The sequence below is a fragment of the Peromyscus eremicus genome, chromosome 2, assembly GCF_949786415.1.
Source record: "Peromyscus eremicus chromosome 2, PerEre_H2_v1, whole genome shotgun sequence".
NCBI classification, from domain to species: domain Eukaryota; kingdom Metazoa; phylum Chordata; class Mammalia; order Rodentia; family Cricetidae; genus Peromyscus; species Peromyscus eremicus.
In genome coordinates this window covers 143614397-143638401 of record NC_081417.1, presented here as the reverse complement: position 1 = coordinate 143638401, position 24005 = coordinate 143614397, and the positions used below count along the sequence as shown (strand labels likewise).

The following is a 24005-nucleotide window of genomic DNA, read 5'->3' as shown; positions in this document are numbered from 1 at the left end:
ATATCTCCAACTAGCATTTAAGGTCCTTTGGTGGCCAAAGCCAGTCAATGAATCCATTCATTCATGTTGCTGTTCTACAAGGAGAAGATAATGTGTCAGAGAGCGGATGATGCTTGCCATGTGCTTTCTGGCGATTAAGGAGGCTGGCTGAACTGAAATGCCTTCAATTCTATGAGATAATTTTAGAGCAAACTGTAAATATCGCATCATTTTGCTCTCAGTACTTCCGTACTTCTCTCGAAAAGCCGGGGACTCTAAGGCAGCCAGCATCTTGCAACATAGATGCGGTTTCCACAGAGACGTGCAAGCCCTCCCTCCAGTGCTGACTGGTACATCTCTCCTCCAATCAAGCTCACGCCCTGCTGGACAAAAGAGGAAAAGCAAGAGCAGCCAGCCGCCAGGGATAAGTTGGAACTCAGGTACTAGCCAGACGGGAAGTTCTGCTCAGACACGTGGCTGGCCGCAGGTTGGAGGGAGCCTGCGAACACACCTGGCGGGGCTGCGGCCGCAGTGGAGTGATCGATCCTGAGGATGGCCCTGCTGCGGTGGCTGCTGCTCCTGGCCCCCTGGGGAGTGGCAGGGGCTGAGCTAGGTAGGGCAGCGGGGGAAACCTGCTCGGTCTTTGTTTCCTTCTGGGAACTGGGGGTAGGGTCTGGGCTGCTGGGAATGGCTCCGAGAACAAGGCCGAAAATGGTAAAGGAGCTGAGAGGTTCAAGTGGAGAGACTTAGACAGCCAATCAAGGCTATTGTGTGGTGTAGCTCAGTTGGTAGATAGAGGTCAAGGGCGACTTAGGATACATGAAACACTGTTTCAAAAAGAGAAAGAAAATAAATAAATAAATAAATAAAAGCCTCCCTGAGTCAGAGGACTTTAAACGGGAGCCGCAGCCTGTCAGGGGCAGGACACCGACTTTGCCAGTGGAGCGCGCTGATTTGGCTTAGGGTCTAGTTACATGAGCCAGCTGTGAGAGGAAGCAGGTGGCTGGAGAGATCTGTGAACTCAATCAGGACACTTCTGGTTGAAGGTCAGGTGTAGCTCTATGGCACAGTGATTGTCTGAATGCACAAGGCAGTGTGTTCCATCCCTGAGACTCAAACAAGAAACAAACAAAATATTGGCTAAGGGCTGGCGAGATGGCTCAGCGGGCAAAGGTGTTTGCCACTAAGACTGACAAACGGAGTTCAGTTCCCCAAACCCACATGGGCGGAGGAGAGAACCTATTCCCAAAAGTTGTCTTCTGACCTCCACACGAGCGTAGTGGTGTATGCCCGCCCAATAGATAAACGTAAATAAAAACAGAACATAAAAACATTAGTGGAAAGCCGGTCTCTGAACCCTGGGTGGATGTAGGAACCAGGAAGAAGGCAGGAAAGGAAATTCAGGTCTTCCAGGAATAAACATCCCCTTAGCTGGGAAGAAACAACAGCCAAGGAGAAAACCCAGCATGAACAAGAAAAATGCCCATGCATAGTATTCCAGGCTGACCTTGAAGGTGGCTTTTTTATTTATTTATTTTTTTAATTTCATGATATTCATTAATTACATTGATAATATTAATTACATTTGTGATATTCATTGATTACATTCGCAGTAGTCATTCAATAACTATATTTATGATATTCACTAATTACATTAATTATATTGATTTATTACAGTCATGATATTATGTCCTGATACTACTGTCTGTTTGTGGGGCTTTTCCATCACACAAAAGAGAAATTCTGTACTTAGGAAATCACTGCTCTTTATTCCTTTCTTCTCCATCTTGAGATAATGTCTAATCTTTCTGTCTCTATGAATTTGTATATTCTATATATTTCATGTAATACAATTCTATAGTATTTATCCTTTTTTTTTTTTTTTTTTTTTTTTTTTTTTTTTGGTTTTTCGAGACAGGGTTTCTCTGTGTAGCTTTGTGCCTTTCCTGGAACTCACTTTGGAGACCAGGCTGGCCTCGAACTCACAGAGATCCGCCTGGCTCTGCCTCCCGAGTGCTGGGATTAAAGGCGTGCGCCACCACGGCCCGGCTATCCTTTTTTTTAAGATTTATTTATTATGTATACAGTGCAGAACACCAGAAGAAGGCACCAGATCTCATTACAGATGGTTGTGAGCCACCATGTGGTTGCTGGGAATTGAACTCAGGACCTCTGGAAGAGCAGCCAGTGCTCTTAACCTCTGAGCCATCTTGCCAGCCCCTGTCCTTTTTTTTTTTTTTAATGTAAAAACATTTTATGTACAACTGCAGGAGAAATAATATACAGATAGCTTGAACATAAAAACAGGCTATAATTCAAAAGTCCAGGGTTATTTGAAACTGGAAAATATTTTCTCTGTAGAAAATAGTAAAAATGATAACATTTCCCAATAAGCCCTTTTAAGCCAAATAACAGCTGAATTATACATTTAAATATTGATTAGATTCTGGGATATAGAAGAAACCTATCTTCTGTTCAGAGAGCTATGTTTTACTTAAGTTGTGTAAGTGAGATTCCTATTCATCTTCTCCTTCACTGTTTGATTTATGGCAGACATTTTTCTATTGTAATCCATAATCTAAAAAGATTTTAGCCTCCCCTCCTGAAAGTACGGCCAGCATTTTCTTTCATCTGCTTGATATAGTACAAATTCTTTTTTTTTTTTTTTGGTTTTTCGAGACAGGGTTTCTCTGTGCAGCTTTGCGCCTTTCCTGGAACTCACTTGGTAGCCCAGGCTGGCCTCGAACTCACAGAGATCCGCCTGGCTCTGCCTCCCGAGTGCTGGGATTAAAGGCGTGCGCCACCACTGCCCGGCTATAGTACAAATTCTTATCCTAATAGTGAAATGTTTCACTAAAACATGCCCAGTGATTGGGCAAAACCGAAACTTATTATAAACCACAGTCATCTTAGGGTCCCCCCTGCTAGGTAGCCTCCCTGGATCTGTGGGTTGCAGTCTGATTGTCCTTTGCTTTATATCTAGTATCCACTTATGAGTGAGTACATATCATGTTTGGCCTTCTGAGTCTGGGTTACCTTGCTCAGGATGATATTTTCTAGTTCCATCCATTTGCCTGCAAATTTCATGATTCATTGTTTTTCTCTGCTGAGTAGTACTCCATTGTGTACATGGTCTCACTGCGTATCCCTGGCTGGCCTGGAGCTTGCTAGGTAGAACAGCCTGGCTTTGTACTCACAGAGATCCACCTGCCTCTGTCTCTTAAGTGTTGGGATTAAAGCATGTGCCACCACACCAGCTAAAAGTTACACTTTGGAGTTACAACTCAGAAAAGGCTTCGTAGTGAGGATCTGCAAGCACTGCTGAAGAAATATTGTTTTACGAGCATGGCTGTTTTGCTTGCATGCATGCCTATGTACCACATGTGTGCCTGGTACCCAGAAGAGGGCATCAGATGACCTGATACTGGAGTTAAAGACAGTTGTGAGCTACCTTGTCAGTGCTGGGAATTGAACCAGGGTCCTCTGTGAGAGCAGCCAGTGCTCTTAACCACTGAGCCATCTCTCCAGCCCCTGCACACATGATTTGTGTGTGTGTGTGTGTGTGTGTGTGTGTGTGTGTGTAATACCTTCATAACAAGCTCTAGCTCATGAAGTGTTTTCATTCCCATTTTACACAGAAAAACGACTTCAGAGAAGCAACTAGCCCAAGATTACACAGCTGGTGAGTCTGGACATGGACCCAGGCTGTCCAGCTGTGTTCTGTTTATAATGTGAAGTGTTGCAGAAATAGTCCACTAAGGGGAAAGAGCAGGGAGACTTAACGGCTGTTGAGCATTTTCAGTGGTATTAGGTTCTTGGGAAACTGGCCCTTTAAGATTTAGTTGAAAATAAAAGAATCAAAGTCTTGGCCAGGCAGTGGTGGCGCACGCCTTTAATCCCAGCACTTCCCAGCACTCGGGAGGCAGAGCCAGGCAGATCTCTGTGAGTTCGAGGCCAGCCTGGTCTACAGAGTGAGAGCCAGGACAGGCTCCAAAACTACACAGAGAAACCTTGTCTTGAAAAACCAAGAAAAAGCCGGGCGGTGGTGGCGCACGCCTTTAATCCCAGCACTCGGGAGGCAGAGCCAGGCGGATCTCTGTGAGTTCGAGGCCAGCCTGGGCTACCAAGTGAGTTCCAGGAAAGGCGCAAAGCTACACAGAGAAACCCTGTCTCGAAAAACCAAAAAAAAAAAAAAAAAAAAAAAAAAAAAACACCAAGAAAAAAAATTTAAAAAAGAATTTAGGAGCTGGAGAGATGGCTCAGCAGTTAAGAGTATGGGCTGCTCTTTGCAGAGGATCTGTTCCCAGCACCCATGTGGGAGGCTCACAACTGCCTGTAACTCCAGCTTCAGGGGATCCCACACCTCTGGGCTCCACAGGCACCTGTAGTGGTAGTTTCTCCAGTCCTGCAGCCCCATGATGGGGACAAATCTCTCCCACCCACGTCCTATAGCCGCTTGGTCCCAAGTAAATACACAGAGGCTTATATTAATTACAAACTGTATGGCCAATGGCTTAAGTTTCTTGCTAGCTAGCGCTATCATCTTAAATTAACCCATTTCTATCCATCTATGTTTTGCCACATGGCTGTGGCGTTACCAGTCTGCTGGCATGTTGCTCCTTGGGCTGTGGGCTGACGTCTCCTCCACCTCTGCCTTTCTTTTTTTTGTTGTTGTTTTTTTCGAGACAGGGTTTCTCTGTGTAGTTTTGTGCCTTTCCTGGAACTCGCTTTGGAGACCAGGCTGGCCTCGAACTCACAGAGATCTGCCTGGCTCTGCCTCCCGAGTACTGGGATTAAAGGCGTGCGCCACCACCGCCCGGCTCCACCTCTGCCTTTCTTCTTCCTGTCCCTCTCTTGGATTTCCTGCCTGGCTATAACCTGACTGGCCATAGGCCAGAGCAGCTTCTTTATTATAGCAATCATAGCAACACATATTCACAGCATACAGAAAGACATTCCACAGCAGGCACCTGAACTTACAAGTGTACACACACTCTCATGTACACAGAATTAAAAATAACAAAAAGGAAAAAAGAAAAAGCTGGACAGTGGTAGCGCACGCCTTTAATCCCAGCACTAGGGAGGCAGAGGCAGGCAGATCTCTGTGAATTCGAGGCCATCTTGGTCTACAGAGGGAGTTCCAGGACAGCCAGGGCTACATAGAAAAACCCTGTGTTGGGGGGAAAAAAGAATCCCGTGGCACCTTGGAGTGTTTTCAGGGCCTTCCTCATGTGCAGAGTGACAAGTCACCTATCAGACAGCAGCCTGTCTCCACGTTGCATGGAGCTGTGGGTTTTACAGTTCTTAGCCAAGAGCTGGGGTGCTATCTGTCAGGATACCAGCATGCAGAGCCTTTTCCTCCCATGAAGCTGTGCAATACTCCACTCATTCCCCTGCATCAGCCGGCACAGAGAAGGGCAAGTCTCCCCAGTGTGAGTCAGCAAGTCGGGGAAGGGTGGGGGGGAGACATGTCCCTGAAGGCTGTATCAAGGCTGAGGGAGAAGGACTGGTTAGGAGTGGCCAGGGAGCATGGCAGCTTTCTCACCTGTAAGACAGGATGGGTACGCCTAACTGGGCTGTTTGGAGCAGTGGTTGTGGAGTTAGAACAGGAACAGGAAATGATAGTTTTAACAGAGGACCCTTACGTCTTAGTTGATAGAGAAGGAATTACAATTGGAGTACTTAAGCATGCCTTTAATTGCAGCACTCCAGAGGCAGAGGCTGGCGGATCTCTTGTAAGTTTGAGGCCAGCCTGGTCTACAAAATGTGTTCCAGAACAAGTGAGAGCTACATAGTAAGAACCTGTCTCTGAAAAAAAAAAAATTAGATTTATTTTGTGTGTATGTGTGTGTGTGTGTGTGTGTGTGTGTGTGTGTATGTGCGTGTGTAAGGGTGCATGTATGTGGAGGTCAGAGGACAACTTGAAAAAGTCAGTTCTCAGCCGGCGGTGGTGGCACATGCCTTTAATCCCAGCACTTGGGAAGCAGAGCCAGGCAGATCTCTGTATGAGTTTGAGGCCAGCCTGGGCTACCAAGTGAGTTCCAGGAAAGGCGCAAAGCTACACAGAGAAACTATGTCTCGAAAAACCAAAAAAAAAAAAAAAAAAAAAGAAAAAAAAAGAAAAAGAAAAAGTCAGTTCTCTCCCTCCACCATGTGCAGTCCCCAGGATTGAACTCAGGTTTTCAGGGTTGGCAGCAAGTGTCTACCTGCTGGGCCATCTTGTCAACCCATGAAGCACTTTAGATTATTGCTGAGTGTCAGTAGTAAAGGACTGAAGTGGGGCCGAGGGCACTTTGTGGTGTGGGTTCCACGTGATGACAGACGACAGCCCATGGAATCAGAGGAACTAGAGTTGCAGAGGGCTCTCAGAGAACTGGTCAGCGCTATCACCTTACACTGCAGGAAACAGGCCTGAGAAGAGGGAGCGGGAGGGGAGGGAGGCGAGGGGAAGGGCCACCTCCGGAGGCAGTGTGGCTCTGGGAATGGGTCCTAAGGCTGGTGTCTTAACCCCCACTCCCCCCCTACTCCTGGCGGGCTTCCCAGGACAGAACTTTCATCTGCACCCCTTTTCTCTGGGCATTTTCATTCTTGCTTTACCAGTGAGGAAACTGAGGCTCAGCTGGGCAGTTCCTGGTCCAAGTCACCGTTGCCTGTGTGGGTGAGCCTGGCTTCATAAATGAGGTTTTCCCTGACTCCACATGGCATCCATCCCTTTTCAAAATCAGCCCTCCGCTTCAAGCCGGGAAACCTGGGTCCTGAGTCACTGGTCTTGCCTTTGAAAACCTGTGTGACCACAAACCTCTTTCATGACCTAAAAGTGGGGTGATGGTAGAGGGTAGAGGGGAGGTTAAATGTGACAGTTACGGGAGGCCATGCTTGTGCGTGATAAAGTGCTAGAAAAGCTTAGGGAGAGTCAGCAGGATGGCTCAGAGCGTAAATGCGCTTAGTGTCAAGATGGCTCAGAGCGTAAATGTGCTTAGTGTCAAGCCTGATGACCCGAGGTGAGTCTGGGCCTCATACGGTAAAAAGAGGAGATCTGACTTCTGCAGCTTGTCCTGTGCCTCTCCATACTCTGTCATGTATGTACACACATACACTCAAGTAAATAAGTGCAGTTGACTCACCGGGTTAAAAGGCACTTGCCTCTGAACCTAAGGACCAGAGTTCAATCCCTAGGACCCACATGGTGGAGGGAGGAGGCTCTTGAAAGTTGTCTTTGACCTCCACCCATACACTGTGGCATGTGCACACAGGTACACACACACACACACACAAATAAGTAAATAAATGTAATTTCTAAAGAAAGAAAAAAAAAATAAATCTTTTTAAAAAACAGAAAAAGAGCCCGGCGGTGGTGGCACACGCCTTTAATCCCAGCACTCAGGAGGCAGAAGCAGGTGGATCTCTGAGTTTGAGGCCAGCCTGGTCTACAGAGAGAGTTCCAAGCCAGCCAAGGCTATACTGGGAAACCCCGTCTCAGGGGGAAAAAAAAAAAAAAAAAAAGAATAAGGGGTTGGAGAGATGGCTCAGCAGTTAAGAGCACTGGCTGCTCTTCCAGAGGTCCTGAGTTCTATTCCCAGCAATCACATGTGTGCCATCACAGGTGTGTGAAAGTCAGAAGACCGTTTTTGGGAACTGGTTCTCTCCTTACACCATGTGGGTCCTGGGGACCAAGCTCTGGGGTTCAGGCTTGGTGGTAAGTGATCACTCAACCTGTGACCTTGTTCATTCTAAACTCTGAAAACGAACATTAGATGGCCTGTTGGGTCCACAGGCCCAACCAGGATAAGACAAGGTTGGTCTTGACTTTGTCCTTCAAATATCCTGCCTGGCCCTGCATGATTACCTGCAGAGGACAGTCCTAAGGAGACAAGGAGGGTGGTCGGGACAAATGTGGTCATTCCTCCCTTCCTCCCATCTCCTTTCTGCAGTGAGAGGAAGACTTTCAGACGCCCTCAAAGACCAGAGACCAAATATGGAGTAACTGACGCTTCCACCTGCTGCATGCTGAGGCTGTTAGCCCACCTCCCCACACGCCGTCTTCACATACCTGTGAGCTGCTGGACTGAGACAGGCCCGAGTAAAGATGCCCTTGTCTATGCAGCTAGAATTCCTACTGAGGTTCATGCCCTCAGCTACTCACTAAACCTGACGCCAAGTTTACTCATATCCATAATAATTAACTAATAACATTAATGAGCAATAATGACTCACAAAGAGTAGCCAAGCTTGGGTTACTTTTTTTTGTTTCTCTTTGTAGTTTTTGTGCCTGTCCTGGATCCCGCTCTGTAGACCAGGCTGGCCTCGAACTCACAGAGATCTGCCTGTCTCTGCCTCCTGAGTGCTGGGAAGTGCTGGGATTAAAGGCAGGTGCCACCACCACCCGCCCTTGGTTTACTTTTTGTTGGCTTGTTTGAGACAGTAGCCCTGGCTAGCCTGGAACCCAGGATGTAGTTTAGGCTGACCTCAAAGTTGTGTGTGATCTCCTTTAGTCCCTGAGTGCTAGGATTCCAGATATTTGCCTCTGGGTCACATACTGGCTTACCTTCTTTTTTGTTGTTGTTGTTTTTTGTTTTTTGTTTTTTGAGACAGGGTTTCCCTGTGTAGCTTTATGCCTTTCCTGGAACTTACTTGGTAGCCCAGGCTGGCCTTGAACTCACAGAGATTCACCTGGCTCTGCCTCCCGAGTGCTGGGATTAAAGGCGTGCGCCACCACTGCCTGGCCTGGCTTACCTTCTTAACATCTCAAGTGAATAGCTCCTTACTGTCTTACAGTATATGTCTGTATAAAGCATCTGAATTCTATCAAGATCCTTGGACTGAAAGCCTCTACTCTTTTCTTTTTAAGATTTATTTACTATTATGTATACAGTGTTCTGTCTGCACACTAGAAGAGGGCACCAGATCTCATTACAGATGGTTGTGAGCCACCATGTGGTTGCTGGGAACTGAACTCAGGACCTCTGGAGGAGCAGCCAGTGCTCTTAACCTCTGAGCCATCTCTCCAGTCCAAGCCTCTGCTCTTATTTTTTAAGATTTAACTAATTAATATGTGCGTGCCTGTGTGAGTGTATGTGAGAGTGCATGGAGACCCAAAGAAAGCGTTAGGTGTCTTCCTCTAGCTATTCCTTTGAGGCAGGGTCTCTCCCTGAAGCTGGGGCTTGTGCTTTCTCAGCTGAGCTGGAAGCCAGCCAGCTCCAGCCATCCTCCTGTCTCCACCCTTGTCAGAGCTGGGGTTACAGTAGTGGGATGTTCACCTTGTTGTGTAGGCACTAGGATCCAAACTCAGGACCTCATACAAAGCAAGTGCTCTTAACCATTGAGTTATCTCTTTAGCCCCAGGCTGGCTTTGAACTCCTGATCTTCCTCTCTTCACCTCCCAAATTCTGGGATTAGAGATAGGCATGACTATACTTACTCCCCTCTCCAATTTTTTTATGGCTGACATAACAGCTAACTTCCTGGGATTAAGATTAACTGCTACAAGAACACTATATCCCAGCTTCCGAGTCAGGTTGACTTTGAACTTGTGTTTCTTCATCTATCAAGTAAACATAAGAATCCTTACTTCATCTGGATGGGTGGTGGTGGTGCACGCCATTAATCCTAGTGCTTAGGAAGCAGAGGCAGGCAGAGTGAGTTCGAGGCCAGCCTGGCCTACAGAGTGAGTTCTGGAACAGCCAGGGCTACACCAAGAGACCCTGTCTAGATACCCCCTCCCCCTAAAAAAAGAATCCTTACTTGAACCACTTTGTGGTGACACATATCTGTTGTATCAGCTACTTGGAATGCTGAATGGGAGGCTCACCTGAACTCAAAGAGTTTGAGGTCATTTTGAGAACCATAATAGAGCCTTCTCAAAACAAAGAGAAGGCTAGGGGTATGGCTCAGCAGTAGAGCACTTGCCTAGCATGCAGAAGGCCCTGAGTTTGATTCAGAGCGACACACACATACCACACCCTACTTAGAAATGCTAGGGAGGGGGTTGGGCTCAGTTTCAGTTTTACTAGAAACTGATAACTGGTCTAGCCTTCGACACCAGCCAGGACCTTCTGGAGTAAAGAAATACCCACTGTGGCTGACGTCAGAGAAACCAAGTGGCTGGTGCTTGGGGTTAATTGAGAAAGCTCCTCCTTGAGGCAGAACAGTAGCCTCTGCCGGGGTCTCCCAAGAACACCAGACAGAAGTTCAACTTGCTGCATTAGGCTGGGGAGCTTTGCCTAAAACGTGACCACATGCAGAAGCTAGCAGATGCAGGGTGCTTGGAAAGCCCACTAGCTCGTCCTCCGTTGGTCAGAATGGGGCGTTTAATTCCTTTACTCTGGCTTCAGGTTTTGTTTCTGTAGGAATAATTTCAAATATATTAGGGGTTGGAATCTGTGTGGAAAGGTTAAATCCCCTGTCCCATGATAAGCAAAGACTTCATATGGGTAAAACCATCAAAATGCAGGCACATACTGTCAGTCAAGACACCCATCTAAAACAGGTACTGGGTTCATCAGACAGCAATCACATCTCCCTAGAGAGTCTGAGCCATGGGACCCCTGCCATTGTCCACATAGTCTCAGGCCTGTTGACCTCTGGACCTTTGCTTTCTTATCAGAAAAGTGGAGAGAGTATCCAAACTTTCCAGGGCTGTGGGCAGGGCAGCTGTAAAGTACCTGGGAGGAGGCAATGATTTGCTTAACCAGTCATTTATATCTTAGTGTAAGCAAGTTTCGGGTCCCTTCCCCAAATCAGGCATAGGTCAAGATCTCAAGAGCACCTGGGAGGAAACGTTTAGGAATGGGAGTCAGGGCCTGTTTTGGTGCCACACTCATGTCCCGGACCCGCCCCAGGCACAGCGTCCGGTGGGGAAGGATGCAGACAGTTGCTCTGAGTTAGAGGAAGTGGAAGAAATGACAGCAGGTGGGGGGTGAGGTAATCCTGGGCTTCTCTTTTATCTCTGCCGGAAACAGGATTAAGGGCAGAGGCTGGAGGGACTTTCAGGACGCTGTCATTGAGAGCTGGGTGTGGCACACCTGTGTCCTAGCTGGGTGTGCACACAAGTGCACACCTGTCGTCCTAGCACTTGGGATGCTGACACGGGATGATCTTGGGTTCAAAGCCAGTCCTGTCTTCAAAAACGAGAAGCTGGTCACAGCAGTTCGTGTTCCATCTCACCTGCTTCTGCTACTTCCTTTCTCTGTATTACACCAGCTTCCCTTGGTTTGGAGGAAAATTCAGGCAACCACTTCCACAAACACACTACCCCACAGCGTGTACCGATGCCCCAAATCCACACTGGTGAGCATGCCCATGTGCGGAGCTCCGTCCGGCCTGAGACTGACCCGTTCCTCCTCTGCTCTGATCCTCTCTCATTTCCGCACTTACTCCCTAGGGCTTGCATGCTCTCCCAACTCATTTGTGTGTAAGCCTTCTTCCCCAGGGCAGATTTTTTTCGCTCATATCTCGGGGTATGCCAGGGTCTGGATCCAGTGATAGGCTCGCTGAGTGACTCAGCTTGCCCAAGGCCACACAGCTCCTAGGTGGATCCAGAGCCTGAGTATTTCACTCTTCTCTCTTTGCTTGCAAACCAGGACCTGCTCAGCACCGTGAGGGTCATATGGCCCCATCCCCCATGCGGCTGCTGTGGGTACTGGGATAGGCAATGGTAAGAACCTCACCAAAAGGTCACAGGCTGGGTACAGAGCGAGCCTGTTCTCTGCTCTGGGCAGAGTGGGGCTCTGGAACTCTTTCTCGAAACCTGGTGTCCAGAGGAGCCTGCGTTTACCTCGGGGCTCTTCCTCATCCAGCCTGAGGGACCAGCATTGAGGGAGGTTCTCTTTTCCCACAGGGAGGTTCTGGCACATCTCTGACTTGCATCTGGACCCCAACTACACCGTATCCGAAGACCCCCTCCAGGTGTGCCCATCAGCCGGCTCCCAGCCTGTGCCAAATGCCGGCCCCTGGGGTGACTACCTCTGTGATTCTCCTTGGGCCCTTGTCAACTCTTCCATCTACGCCATGAAGGAGATTGAGCCAAAGCCAGACTTCATTCTCTGGACAGGGTAAGGGTAGTCAAATGTCACATGTGAGCCGGGCCCTTTACCTCCTCTGTCCCTGTTAATCCTCATCTCAGCTGAATATCCAGGATTAAGAGAACTTGGTAAATCAGCCTGTCATGTGTTCAGTCCTGGGGTAGGCTCTGGGGATCTGAGATGGCAGAGCCAGGGACTGGCCTTCAAAGGGCTTTCAGGCTCACAGAGGATACAGCCAGGAGGGAGGGCCACCTGCAGGGGTGTGGGAACTGCACCAGGCACCTGACCTACATGACGGAAAAGGACTTCCTACAGGAGGTGGTGACCCGGAAGGCTGCTGAGCATGGCTCCCGGTGCTCCTGCCAGTTTCAGTGGACACTTCTCCAAGTGGAATGAAATCCATAATGTTCTTGACTGTCCCTCACTATGATGTGGGGTGGCCACCTGATGGACCCTGTGCAGGGGGAGAGGAAAGGCTATACCCTTAAGGAATGTGGCAGTGTCTCAGGAGGGCTTGGACAGTCCTCCAATTCTTGGGCCCGGGAGTCTTGCTTCGGGGGAAGGGCTCTGATACCTCTGAGGAGTATTCCTTAAAAACTATAACACTGTTACAGTAAGGGCGGCTAATCCCAGTACTCCGGAGGCAGAAGCAGGTGGATCTCTGTGAGTTCAAGGCCAGCCTGGTCTACAGAGCAAGATCCAGGACAGCCAAGGCTATACAGAGAAACCTTGTCTCAAGCCCTGTCTCAAGCCTGTCCCAACTGTCCCTCTGGTGTTTTACAGGGATGACACACCGCACGTCCCCAATGAGAGGCTAGGGGAGGCAGCTGTGTTGGCCATTGTGGAACGACTGACCAGCCTCATCAGGGAGGTCTTCCCAGGTAGGACTCACTGTCCGGTCGTCAGTGTTCCCTGATCCCCCAGTGGGTCAGGCACGGGGCACAGCAGCAGTAGGAGAGCTGGAGTTCAGACCTTCATTGACAACAGCGGCTGCTCTCCAGGTTTCAGGTGCTTGACGGCACCCATCTCTCCCCTTCGCACGGTCTTCTCAGGTCACTGGCCTGTGGCAGCACAGGTGGCCACTAAACTAATTGCCGGCCATCCCTCCACCTTACCCTCTTCACTGTCTAATGCCAGACTCACACCTGCCAGGCTCTACAGTTCCATACAGGCATCCCTGGGCAAGCTCACTCAGGCTCTCTCGTGGCCTTTGTATCCTGCCCTGACGCTGGCGCTGGCATCTGCTGTCTGCAGACCGTCCGGCTGTCAGGCCTCTGGGAGATGCTGCTTGCCAGCCGAAGTGCTGTTGCTCAGAGCTTCCTAAGCCTTTCGAACAGGCAGAACGGGCAGCGAGTGGGAGTGAGTGAGCCACCTGGAAGGACATGGTAGGAGAAGAGGGGCTGTGTGCCCCACCTATTGGCCCTTGAAGATGGTCTTAAATGGGCCATGCAAAACAGGTCCTGGGTGCCGAATCAGGCCCACAGGCTGCCAGCTGGGAACCTGAGGAAGCTGCCTGCCAGTGTCTACCCTGTCTACTTCTAAAGGTCATATTCATGGCCCCCTGAATCCACATACGGAATCATGATAAAATAAACAACAGTTGTGTGTATATATATATATATCAAGTGCTAAGTACCAAGAACTGCTCTGAGAATTTGGCAGGTCTTAGTGCGTTCGCTGTCATGACAACCACAGATAGGAGCTGTTACCAGCTTAGTTTTCCTAATGAGGAATGTGAGTCTTGGCGTCAAGTCAGCTGGTCAAGGTCACGTGGCAAGTGTGGGGCTCTGTGCTCCCATCTGAGCAGCTCTTGTTCCCGTGGTCTCCTCCCTTGATATAAACCAACGTTTGCAGAGACACCAGGATCTGCCCCACTTATCTAACTCAGCCCTGCGTGTTCCACGGAGATAGACTTGTTCATCTTTCAGCAGAGGTTGCTACTTAGGGTCCAAATAGGCTATTTGCCCCACCCCCAGCTCTATTATTATTACCCCCATGCAGTTAGGGACTGATACCTTGGAAGTCACTTTCTAGTGAGGGATTCAGACTCATATCCAATCCTGAGCCTCTTTTCTCTGGTCCACACAGGACTTCTCGAATAAAAGTGAAATAATGAGTAAGGAAGCTGGGTGGATGGCTAGGTGATAAAACACTGGTCACCTGACATGAAGACCCAAGTCTGGTCAGATCCCTGCAGCACACATCTATAAACCCAGCACTGGGGGACAGATACAGACAGATCTTGCGGGCTTGCTGGCCAGCCACTCTAGCCAAGATGACAGTGAGAAAGTTCAAAAATAAGGTAGAGGAGTGACTGGGAAGACATCTCACTATCAACCTCAGGCCTCCATCTACACCCACAGGGGTGAGTGCAACCCCACACACATGTACACCCAAACACCACACACACAAAACCAAAACAAAATGAGGAAATACTTCATTGACCACAATTTAACACGTATAAAAATGACAGACTTTGTAGTCTGCGTCACATTTATTAATGTTGAAGGTGTCACTGGCTGTAAGGTGAATCATTTTATATATGGCCATGTGAAAAAATAAAGTGCTGCCTGATAAAGAATGACCCGGTGTGTTCTCAGAGCCATGGTAGGAAGACACGCCTCATTTTGAGAGGGGCTAAAATGAGACCCTGCTGGATGAAGTGAGAGAGAATTAAAGCGCGGACCAAGCAGAGCAGGCCTCATTCTGGAGATGTGAGCTGCATCACAGAGAGTTCAAAGACTTCATTCAAAAAGGGCAAGGGGCCAGGAATGTGAGCCCACTGGTAGAGTGCCTGCCCGCCATGCACGGGCCTTGGGTTGGACCCTCAGCCTGCAAAAGGAAACAGAAGGGGTGGAGAGAACCAAGGCCTGACCTGGGGAGTTTTGCTTCTATAGTTTTATTCCATTTGTTTCCTACCTCCACTTGGCACACTGGCCTTACCTCTATGTAGTAGAGAGGCTGAGAACTTAGGTGTACAAGGCGAGACCAGGAGAACAGCAACAAAGCAGGCCCTCAGCTTTACTCTCCCATAAGCTGGGTGATCTCATCCAGCGTCTGTTTTCTTCCTGTGAAAAGGGGGAAATTATGATGCCTATCCCGTGGGTTTGTCTGCGGGTGACATAAGATAGTCTAGTCATTCATAGTCAATTAACAGACATTTATGGGAACATTCGATCATAAAACAGTAGGTGCTTTTTCATCAGCACTTGGGATGCCAGGGATTCATATTTTCTCTCAGATGGGTCCACCTCCTTCTTCTGAGGTACTGGGACTGAACCCCCAGCCTCTCGCTTGCTAGTCCAGATAGATGTTCTCCCAGGGACTATAGCCCTAGCCCATTTTGAGACCAGGTCTCACTAAGTTCAACAGGTCGGCCTTGAACTCATCTGTGGCCCAGCAGGACTTGAATTTGCAGTCCTCTCACTTTGGCCTCCTGAAGAGCCGGAATTATAAGTTTCTGCCACCAGGCTCAGTTTAAATGGGGCCTTCTTTGAGACAGGGTCTCACCACGTAACTCTGACTGTCCTGGAACATCATTGTCTGGAACTCACTTAACCTAGCCCAGGCTGACCTCAAACTCAGAGACCTGCCTGCTTCTGCCTCCCGAGGGTGCCACCATGCCTGGCTTTTTCCAAGAGTTTTTTGTTGTTGTTGTTCATTGTTAAATATTTATTAAGCACCTACTGCATGCCAGACACAGAGACTAACAGAAGGCAGAAATCAGCTTGAGGTACTGGAGCACTGAGGTGGAGGCAGGAGGATCCAGAGTTCAAGGTTAGCCTGGGCTTTACAGTGAGACCGTGTCTCAGGGAAAAACAAAACAAGCAAAACCTACCATCACTACCACAACTGACAACATAAAAAAACCGCGCAGGAGGCTGTCTATGAGGAGGCAGGCAGCCTGCTGGGCTCCCCCCCCCCGAAGCCCACCCGAAGGAGGGATTTCCCCGCCCACTCCTAGCCTTTGTCACCCCTCCCACAGCAGGCAGCCCTCACGGATCTGATTATCCGCTCTTCACTGCGCTGCGATGCTTCTGGGTCTGAGAGCCCGGTTCCAGCTCCATGCTGGCATATGGCGGTGTGCAGTAGAATATTTGTTGACTTATGTGAATGAGGGAAAATTCCAAGATCTCCCGAGGTGAGCCAGACCTCCTCCCAGAAGCAAGATGATCTGTAATTGACAGGAACACAAGTGGCTGGTCATCATAAGGAATTGCTTCTCTCCGTTACCCGCTGAGGGGCCTCTTTTCTGGTCGGGGTATTCCCTGCTAGGATAGAGTTAGGAAATGGGTCTGGTCAGGGTATTCCCTGCTAGGGTAGAGTAAGGAAATAGGACCGGGCAGCTAACAACTCTTCCCTCCCGGTCCTCAGTGGAGCTCGGCCAGATGCTATCTCATGCGGTTTTCTGCCTATCTTTGGATCCTCCTCCTCTGTGTTATCTCTCGTCCCCTTTGGCTTGGAGGGCCAGTGGCTGCTGAGGAGGGCTGGGTACCTTTGCATATTTTCTTAATATTTCTTCTTTTTCTCTCAGATACTAAAGTCTATGCTGCTCTAGGAAATCATGACTTTCACCCCAAAAACCAATTCCCAGCCGAGAGCAACAGCATCTACAATCAGGTGGCGGAACTGTGGAGACCCTGGCTTAGCAACGAATCCTTCGCTCTCTTCAAAGAGGGTATTAATGGCGCTTGTTACCGTATGGACACAAACTGTATGTCAGACAGGGTCTGATCTGATTTCACATTCACAACAAGCCCTGAAATAGGTACAGGTTTTATCTCCGTTTTACAAAGGAGATTGACAGGTAGACTGACAGGTCACACGGCTTGGCAAGGGAGCTGAGACCAGGATCCAAAGCCCAAAGCTAAGAAGCAGAGCAGCAAAGATGATCATAAACCAGTAAGTGTCAGGCACTATCCTCAGCACCCTGCTGGAGTCTCCTAGCGACCCTAGGATAGCTCCAGGAGCTTTAGCTCAAGCTGATTTGAACCTGGGCAACTACAGGCCTTGTGGGCTGCCTGGTTCCTTCTCTGGCAGGACTGTTCTGTCCCTACAATGGTAGGGTGTTTAGCAGTGTCTCTGGTCACTGTCTACTAGATGCCATCTCCAGTGTGATCACCAAATGTGTCTCTGAGCATCTTGACAGATGTTCCCTTGGAGGCCGCATCACTCAGTTGAGAATGTCTGGTGTAGACACACAGCCAGCTCAAATGTCCCCTACCCTGCTTCCTTCTCTTACCTGGGTCTCCGTGTGCTGGGACTCCTCATTGGTCAAACCACAGCCCAGTGGGCACAGAAGCCCACTGATGTAGTCTAAATAGGTCAGCTCCTGGGGCAGACAGCTGAGTGGAAGACGGTCAGCAGGGTAGACTAAGTATCATTGTTAGCCCATTATCCAGATGAGGAACACTGAGAGCAGAGAGAGATGAAGGAACTGACTTGCCCAAGTCGCACAGCTCAGCTTCAGAACCTGTGCTCTTGCCCCTAGATGCCTCTCCTATGGGAAGAGAGGGCTCAAGGGAAAGATGTCAGAAAGTGAGGTGCAGGGTGGTGGAGGTCCCCACCTCAGGCTATCCCTGGCTGTGACATCCTAGGTGCCTTCTATTCTGAGAAGTTGCCGGGTCCCAGCAGGGCAGGGCGAGTTGTGGTCCTCAACACCAATCTGTACTACAGCAGCAATGAGCAGACAGCCAGCATGGCCGACCCCGGCCAGCAATTCCAGTGGCTGGGAGATGTGCTGAGCAATGCATCCCGGGACGGGGAGATGGTAAGCGCTCCTGCTTCTTCCTGTGCCCCTGGGCTACTTCCTGAAATAGTCTCCCACCAGGCATCCTAGAGGGTCCTGTGTCAGCCTATCCCAGAGGAGGCTTCCGCCAACCACAGCAGCCCTGTGAGTTGAGGACCTGAAACCCACTGCATGTGAAGACACTTAGGGCCTCAAGGATGGGCTTATCACACAGTAAGCAGTGGAGCCAAGCCTCGAACCTCAGTCTCCTCCCTCCAAGTTCAGATGTCTTTCCATCACTGCCGCACCCACAGCAGTAGGGCGTGCACACTGTGTACCCAAGGAGGTGCCCGGATGTTAGGTGTGGCCACCTCGTCTGCTGAGCCAGCAGCTACTCAGGACCGGCACAGTGGCTCATGTCTGGGTCAGTGCATCACCCAGCACATCCCAGGAGGATTTCAGGGCTGCTGCGGATGAGAGCTCTTCATGTCATGCCAGCAGCAGGCACACGGCTCTGCATTTTAGATGGACCTCTCATTTAATTTCATAGCAACTCCATGTCTTAGGGTTTCTGTTGCTGCAACGGAACACCATGATGAAAAAGCAAGTTGGGGAAGAAAGGGTTTATGTGGCTTACACTTCCACACTGTAGTCCATCACTGAAGGAAGTCGGGACAGGAACTCACACAGGACAGGATCCTGGAGGCAGGAGCTAATGCAGAGACCATGGAGGGGAGCTGCTTACTGGCTTGCTTCTCCTGGCTTACTCACCCTGCTTCCTTTTTTCTTTTCTTTTCTTTTTTTTCTGTTTGTTTGTTTTGTTTTGTTCTGTTTTCGAGACAGGGTTTCTCTGTGTAGCTTTGCGCCTTTCCTGGAACTCAGTTGGTAGCCCAGGCTGGCCTTGAACTCACAGAGATCCGCCTGCCTCTGCCTCCCAAGTGCTGGGATTAAAGGCGTGCGCCACCACCGCCTGGCTCACCCTGCTTTCTTATAGAACCCAGGACCCTCAGCCCAGGGACGGAACCACACACCATGAGTTGGGCCCTCCCCCATTGATCACTAAATGAGAAAATGCCTTACAGATCTCATGGAGGCCTTTCCTCAGCTGAGGCTCCTTCCTCTCTGATGACTCTGTAGCGTGTGTCAAGTTGACACACACACAATCAGCCAGTCCACTCCCCCAGGTGAATAGTCTTCCAAATGAGAAACTTGAAGCTCAGAGAGATGATATGCGACTGGTGGCCAGCTGCAGTTTGACCCCAAGGCTCATTCACACTGTCATTATCAAGGCTGGCCTTGAACTCCCAGAGATCCTCCTGCCTCTGCTTCCCAAGTACTGGGATTAAAGGGGTGTGCGCCACCATCCCTGGCTAAGCACATGCTCCTAATTCTGCCTTCATTCTACATTTTTGTGATGGTGACCAAGTGCCTGGGTGACCTGAGGAACATAAAACACAAATGCACATGACAGCATAGTGTCCTCACACAGCCATGGAGGATCAGTCCCAGCTCTGAGAAGAGAAGAGCACCCTTTGAAGGGTCAGGAAGGGTTTGTGGAAGAGGTGCTTTGGGGTTACGTTCAGAGGAGATGCACTTGCCGGTCCGCCTGCCCTTGGGGACCTGGGCAGGTTTTGGAAGGTGTAAGTGGGGGCTGGAGAGAGCGTCTCTGATCCCAGTACCTCTTTCTTGCAGGTGTACATTATTGGCCACGTGCCCCCAGGGTTCTTTGAGAAGACACAGGACAGGGCCTGGTTCCGAGAGAGCTTCAATGAAGAGTACCTGAAGGTGGTCCAGAAGCACCATCGTGTCATAGCGGGGCAGTTCTTTGGGCACCACCATACCGACAGCTTCCGGATGTTCTATGACAGTGCAGGTACTCCATCCGAGGGAGCTGGCCACCTGCCGGTTTCCTCTTCCCATAGTCCCTTTCAGCCTGTTGTCTTTTTCCCTAAAGGTGCCCCCATAAGCGTCATGTTCCTCACACCTGGTGTCACCCCATGGAAGACCACATTACCTGGAGTGGTCAATGGAGCCAACAACCCAGGCATCCGTGTTTTTGAGTATGATCGAGTCACACTGAACCTGCAGGTTAGGAGTGTGGGTCTCCTGGGGCCAGGGGTGGGAATCTAAATGTATCACCACCTTTCCTAATCTGCTTGCTACTTACTCACCACTGAGTCTTGGAAGGGAATGTTGGTTCGAACTTTGGATCCACCTGCCACCTCATCAGGTCAATTCTTCCCCCAAGTCTTTCTTTGTCCTGGATCACTGTCACTGCCCCCTACCTGCTGCCACACCCAGGAGGAATTAATCTTCCTAAAATACTGACTTCATATTGCCTCTCTGCAGCTTACGAACCATAAGATAAAATCGCCTCTTCTTAGGCTGGGATGGAAGACGCCCCACAGTCTGAGCTCAAGTCCATTGCCCCTTTCCATACACCAACTAGGACCCAGCCCCTAACACCGTGAGCACGTCTTCACCTCCTAAGATGTTCTGGGGTTGTTGAAACGACAAAGAAATGCTACTTCCTTCATTCGGTAGAATGTACTACTCACCTGCCACATGCCAGGCCCTGTTCAAAGCTGGGGACACAACACGAACAGCAGAGTAACTGCTCTCCTTCCCCAGAATCCCTACAGGAGGATGACAGTACACAAATCCATACCATTAAACACGGGAGACAGGAAAGGCAGGGTGGTGGCTGGGGCTGCTGGCACAAGACTGTAATCCCAGGCACTTGGGAGGCTGAGGCACAGGACTGAAATGTAAAGCCAGCCTGAGTGAACTACATCGTGAGTTCAAGACTAGACAATAACATAGTGAGAAGACCCTGCCTCCAAGTGGGGGTGAGGTACGGGGGCTGTGGCTGCAGCTCAGAGGCCAAGTGCTGGCTTAACATGAAGAGACACTAGGTTTGACTTTCCAACGCTGAAGAAAGAAAGAGGGAGGGAGGGAGGGAGGGAGAGAATGATGGTGGGGGATGGGAGGGAAGGTAAAGGGGCTGATGAGTTGGAATGTGTGGGCTGTGTTACGTGGATGGGACAAGAGAAGTGTCATAAGTAAGGTGGCATTTGAGTTCTGTGTAAACTGAGTGAGCCAGCTGGGTTTGTAGAAAAGGTAGAGGGAACAGCAAGACAGATGCCCTGGGGTGGGAAGGGGCTTGGTGTTTTAGGGGAAGAGCACGGAGAGTGGGTGACCCCAGAGAGCACAGGGCCAGACCAAGGTCATGGGAAGAACTCTGGATTTAGAGAGCTGGGGACAGACGTGTGAACTGTTCTGACTCACGGTTGGTTTCACAAAATCACCATGTCTGCTGTGACCAGGGCACCAGTGGGTGGTGGCTCAGAGTGCTGGCAAGTATCTGATCCTACAGGCATTTCAGAGGCTGCGGAGCAGGGATTTGTTGGCATATACTTGATGTGACCTTTCTTTCTTCTTCTTTTTATAATGATCATTTATTTTATGCGCATTGGTGTTTCCCCTGCGTGTATGTCTGTGTGAGGGTGTCGGATCCCCTGGAGCTGGAGTTACAAACAGTTGTGAGCTGCCATGTGGGTGCTGGGAATTGAACCTGGGTCCTCTGGAAGAGCAACAATGCTTTTAACTGTTGAGCCATCTCTCCAGCCCTGATTCAACCTTTCTGCCTCAGGCTCCCGAGTGCTGGGATTACAGCTGTGAGCCTCTATACCCTGTTCGGTCTGAGTGTGTGCACGAGGGAGTGCGCGTTAGGATACATCCCTTTCCTCATAGTTGTGCAGAAAGTGGCCTTGGGAGTGAGGGATGGCTCAGTGGTTAACAGTATGTACCGCTCTCTCTCGCACGGCACTCACTTGGTTCCCAGCACCCATATCGGGCAGCTCACAACCGCCTGTAGCTCCAGTTCCAGAGAATCTGACACCTTCCCCTGGCCTCTGTGGGTACCAGCATGCATGTTGTGTATACTCTACCTCACAAAATTAAAACTAAAACTACTCTTTTTTTTTAAAACTAAAACTACTCTTGAACACTAAACCATCTCCCCTGCTCAGATCTAAGGATTTTAAAAAAACATATTGCAAAAAAATTATATATGTGTGTATGACTTGCCAAAGTTAGTTCTTGCTTTTCTCCATGTGGATTCTGGGGATACATTTTGCTAGCCCCAGGCCTGAAGACTTTTTGATAAATCATATTTATATATATAAATATAATCCCATTTATAAATATATAAAGTAATCAAAGCCTATAAACCACACAAAAATATGGAACGCTTCACGAATTTGCGTGTCATCCTGCTAATCTTCTCTGTATCATTCCAATTTTAGTATATGTGCTGCTGAAGCGAGCACCCTGAGGACTTTTAAGAGTATATCCTGTTGTGTGCAAGGCCACTCCGTTGCTTCCTCTGTTCAGTGGCAGTCACAGTTCAGAGAGGACTTAGCAATAATGCCCTGTGCCCGGCACACTCAGTTCCCACCCGTTCACCGAAGCTCCTCTTATCCGTCTGTAATAACCAGATGTTTCACGGGAAAGTGTTTCCTCGTTCTGAAGGCACTGCTGAGTCCTAGAGAGTCCTATTTGAATGTGAACCCCAACAGCCACAGTTCTATAACCTCTGCCAGCCAGCCACATACCCCCCACCCCCCCCCCCCCACTTTCCCCCACCTCCCCACTCCCCCGCTGCTGCCAATGATTACTCCCTGTCATTCTGTAAAGATTTACTGAGCATCAGAGCTTCTGTGGGGAGCCTGTCCTGCCAAAGTGGCAGGACAGGAAACAGACATTGAGTAAAGCAATGTGGGTTCTAATCCCACCCCTGTCACTGAATACTTATACACGCTGAGAAGGTAAAGTTCCTTTTGCAGTACTGTGACCACAATACCAACTTCATGGTTTCAGAGTATTTACTCCATCCTGGTGGGGAAGGCTTGTGTCTTGTGTCAGGGATGCCTCATTGCCATTGAGCAGGGAGCAGAGATGGATTCAGCACCAGCTTCAAAGGTCTTCTTCTGCCAGCTGGAATCCACTTCCTAAAAATTCTACAGCCACCCAAAATAGTGCTACCAGTTGGGGAACAACATTCAAAACGAGCCTGTGGGGTACGCTTCCGATTCAAACTACAGCAACCTCTTTAGGCCTCCGTGTCCTCATCAGGAGAATGGGGGTATAGGTGCAGGTACCTCGTCAGAACCAAGCACAGGGAGGGTGTCTGCCCCTAGGTATACCTGGCTGCGTGCTCAGTAACAAACAGCAGCTGTTAATATTTGCTCTAGAGAGCCTGGGGACAGGCTGGGTTGTGGGTAGAACTAAACAACTATTCATTACTGGCATACCCCGTGTCTCTAATGCAGGACATGGTGACCTACTTCTTGAACCTGAGTCAGGCGAATGCGCAAGAGACCCCACACTGGGAGCTGGAATACCGCCTGACAGATGCCTACCAGGTGCAGGATGCAGGCATCAGCTCCATGCATATGGCCCTGACCCGCATCGCCAGTGACCAGCACATGCTGCAACGTTATTACATCTATAACTCAGTCAGCTATGACTATTCGACCTGCGGGGACATCTGCCGCACTGAGCATGTGTGTGCTATGCAACAGGTGGCATTCAACACCTATGCTACCTGCTTGCATGGCCTTGGCTCTAAGCTGGTGCCTGGTCTCCTGCTCATGCTGACTCTGCTGCCAAGCCTGCATGTATTGGTGGTCCTATGACTGTAGGCACTGCGAAGCTATCCTCTTACTGGGTTACCTTTCTCCCGGTAAAATTGGGCAGTGTCACCCCATGGAGAGATGACCGTCGCCATCAGTTTCCCGTGTCTGTGGAGAATAAACTAGGATGGGACATTTGGATTCACCAGAGAGGTCCCGAAGAAGCATATTTCTTCCAAGTTTCACGTTTTATCCACAAAACATGCTCGTGGTACATGTCTTTGTGCATTATTCCCTTTAATACATATGTTTCAAACTACTATGCACTTGATTGCCATAGTCAAATGAGCCACCAGGAAGATGGGCCCCCGGATTGCAAAACCCCTAGGTACTTTTTAAAAAGTCTTCTGTTTGGTTTTGCAACAGTGCAGCCGTGAGGGATCACAGCTGTGGCCTGGACTCTAGGCTCTTGCCTTGCGGCCATTCCTGCCTGCTTGAGCCTTAAACGCAAAATCTAAACCTGCAGTAGCAGCCGCTCTGGATAGGGTGGGCTGGGGGCGGGGTCTGGGCGGTGGGACGGCTGGGGGGCGTGGTCGCAGCCTCGCTCCTCCCCGGACAGGGCGAGAGGGGGAAGTTCCGCCC

The 24005-nt window shown here is 49.6% G+C and overlaps 1 protein-coding gene and 1 pseudogene across 1 annotated transcript; one reads left to right on the top strand and one right to left on the bottom strand.

Annotated features, from left to right (window-relative positions):
* The first annotated feature begins 237 nt into the window (after positions 1–237).
* Positions 238–23476, top strand: Smpdl3b (sphingomyelin phosphodiesterase acid like 3B). The gene is made up of 8 exons (XM_059256157.1): positions 238–592; positions 11816–12029; positions 12783–12880; positions 16534–16677; positions 17597–17769; positions 19420–19600; positions 19682–19815; positions 23061–23476. The coding sequence occupies exons 1-8, from the start codon at positions 532–534 to the stop codon at positions 23424–23426; spliced, it is 1371 nt and encodes a 456-aa protein (XP_059112140.1). The 5' UTR covers positions 238–531; the 3' UTR covers positions 23427–23476.
* LOC131905360 (U6 spliceosomal RNA) lies at positions 21966–22058 on the bottom strand (annotated as a pseudogene).
* Positions 23477–24005: the final 529 nt, after the last annotated feature.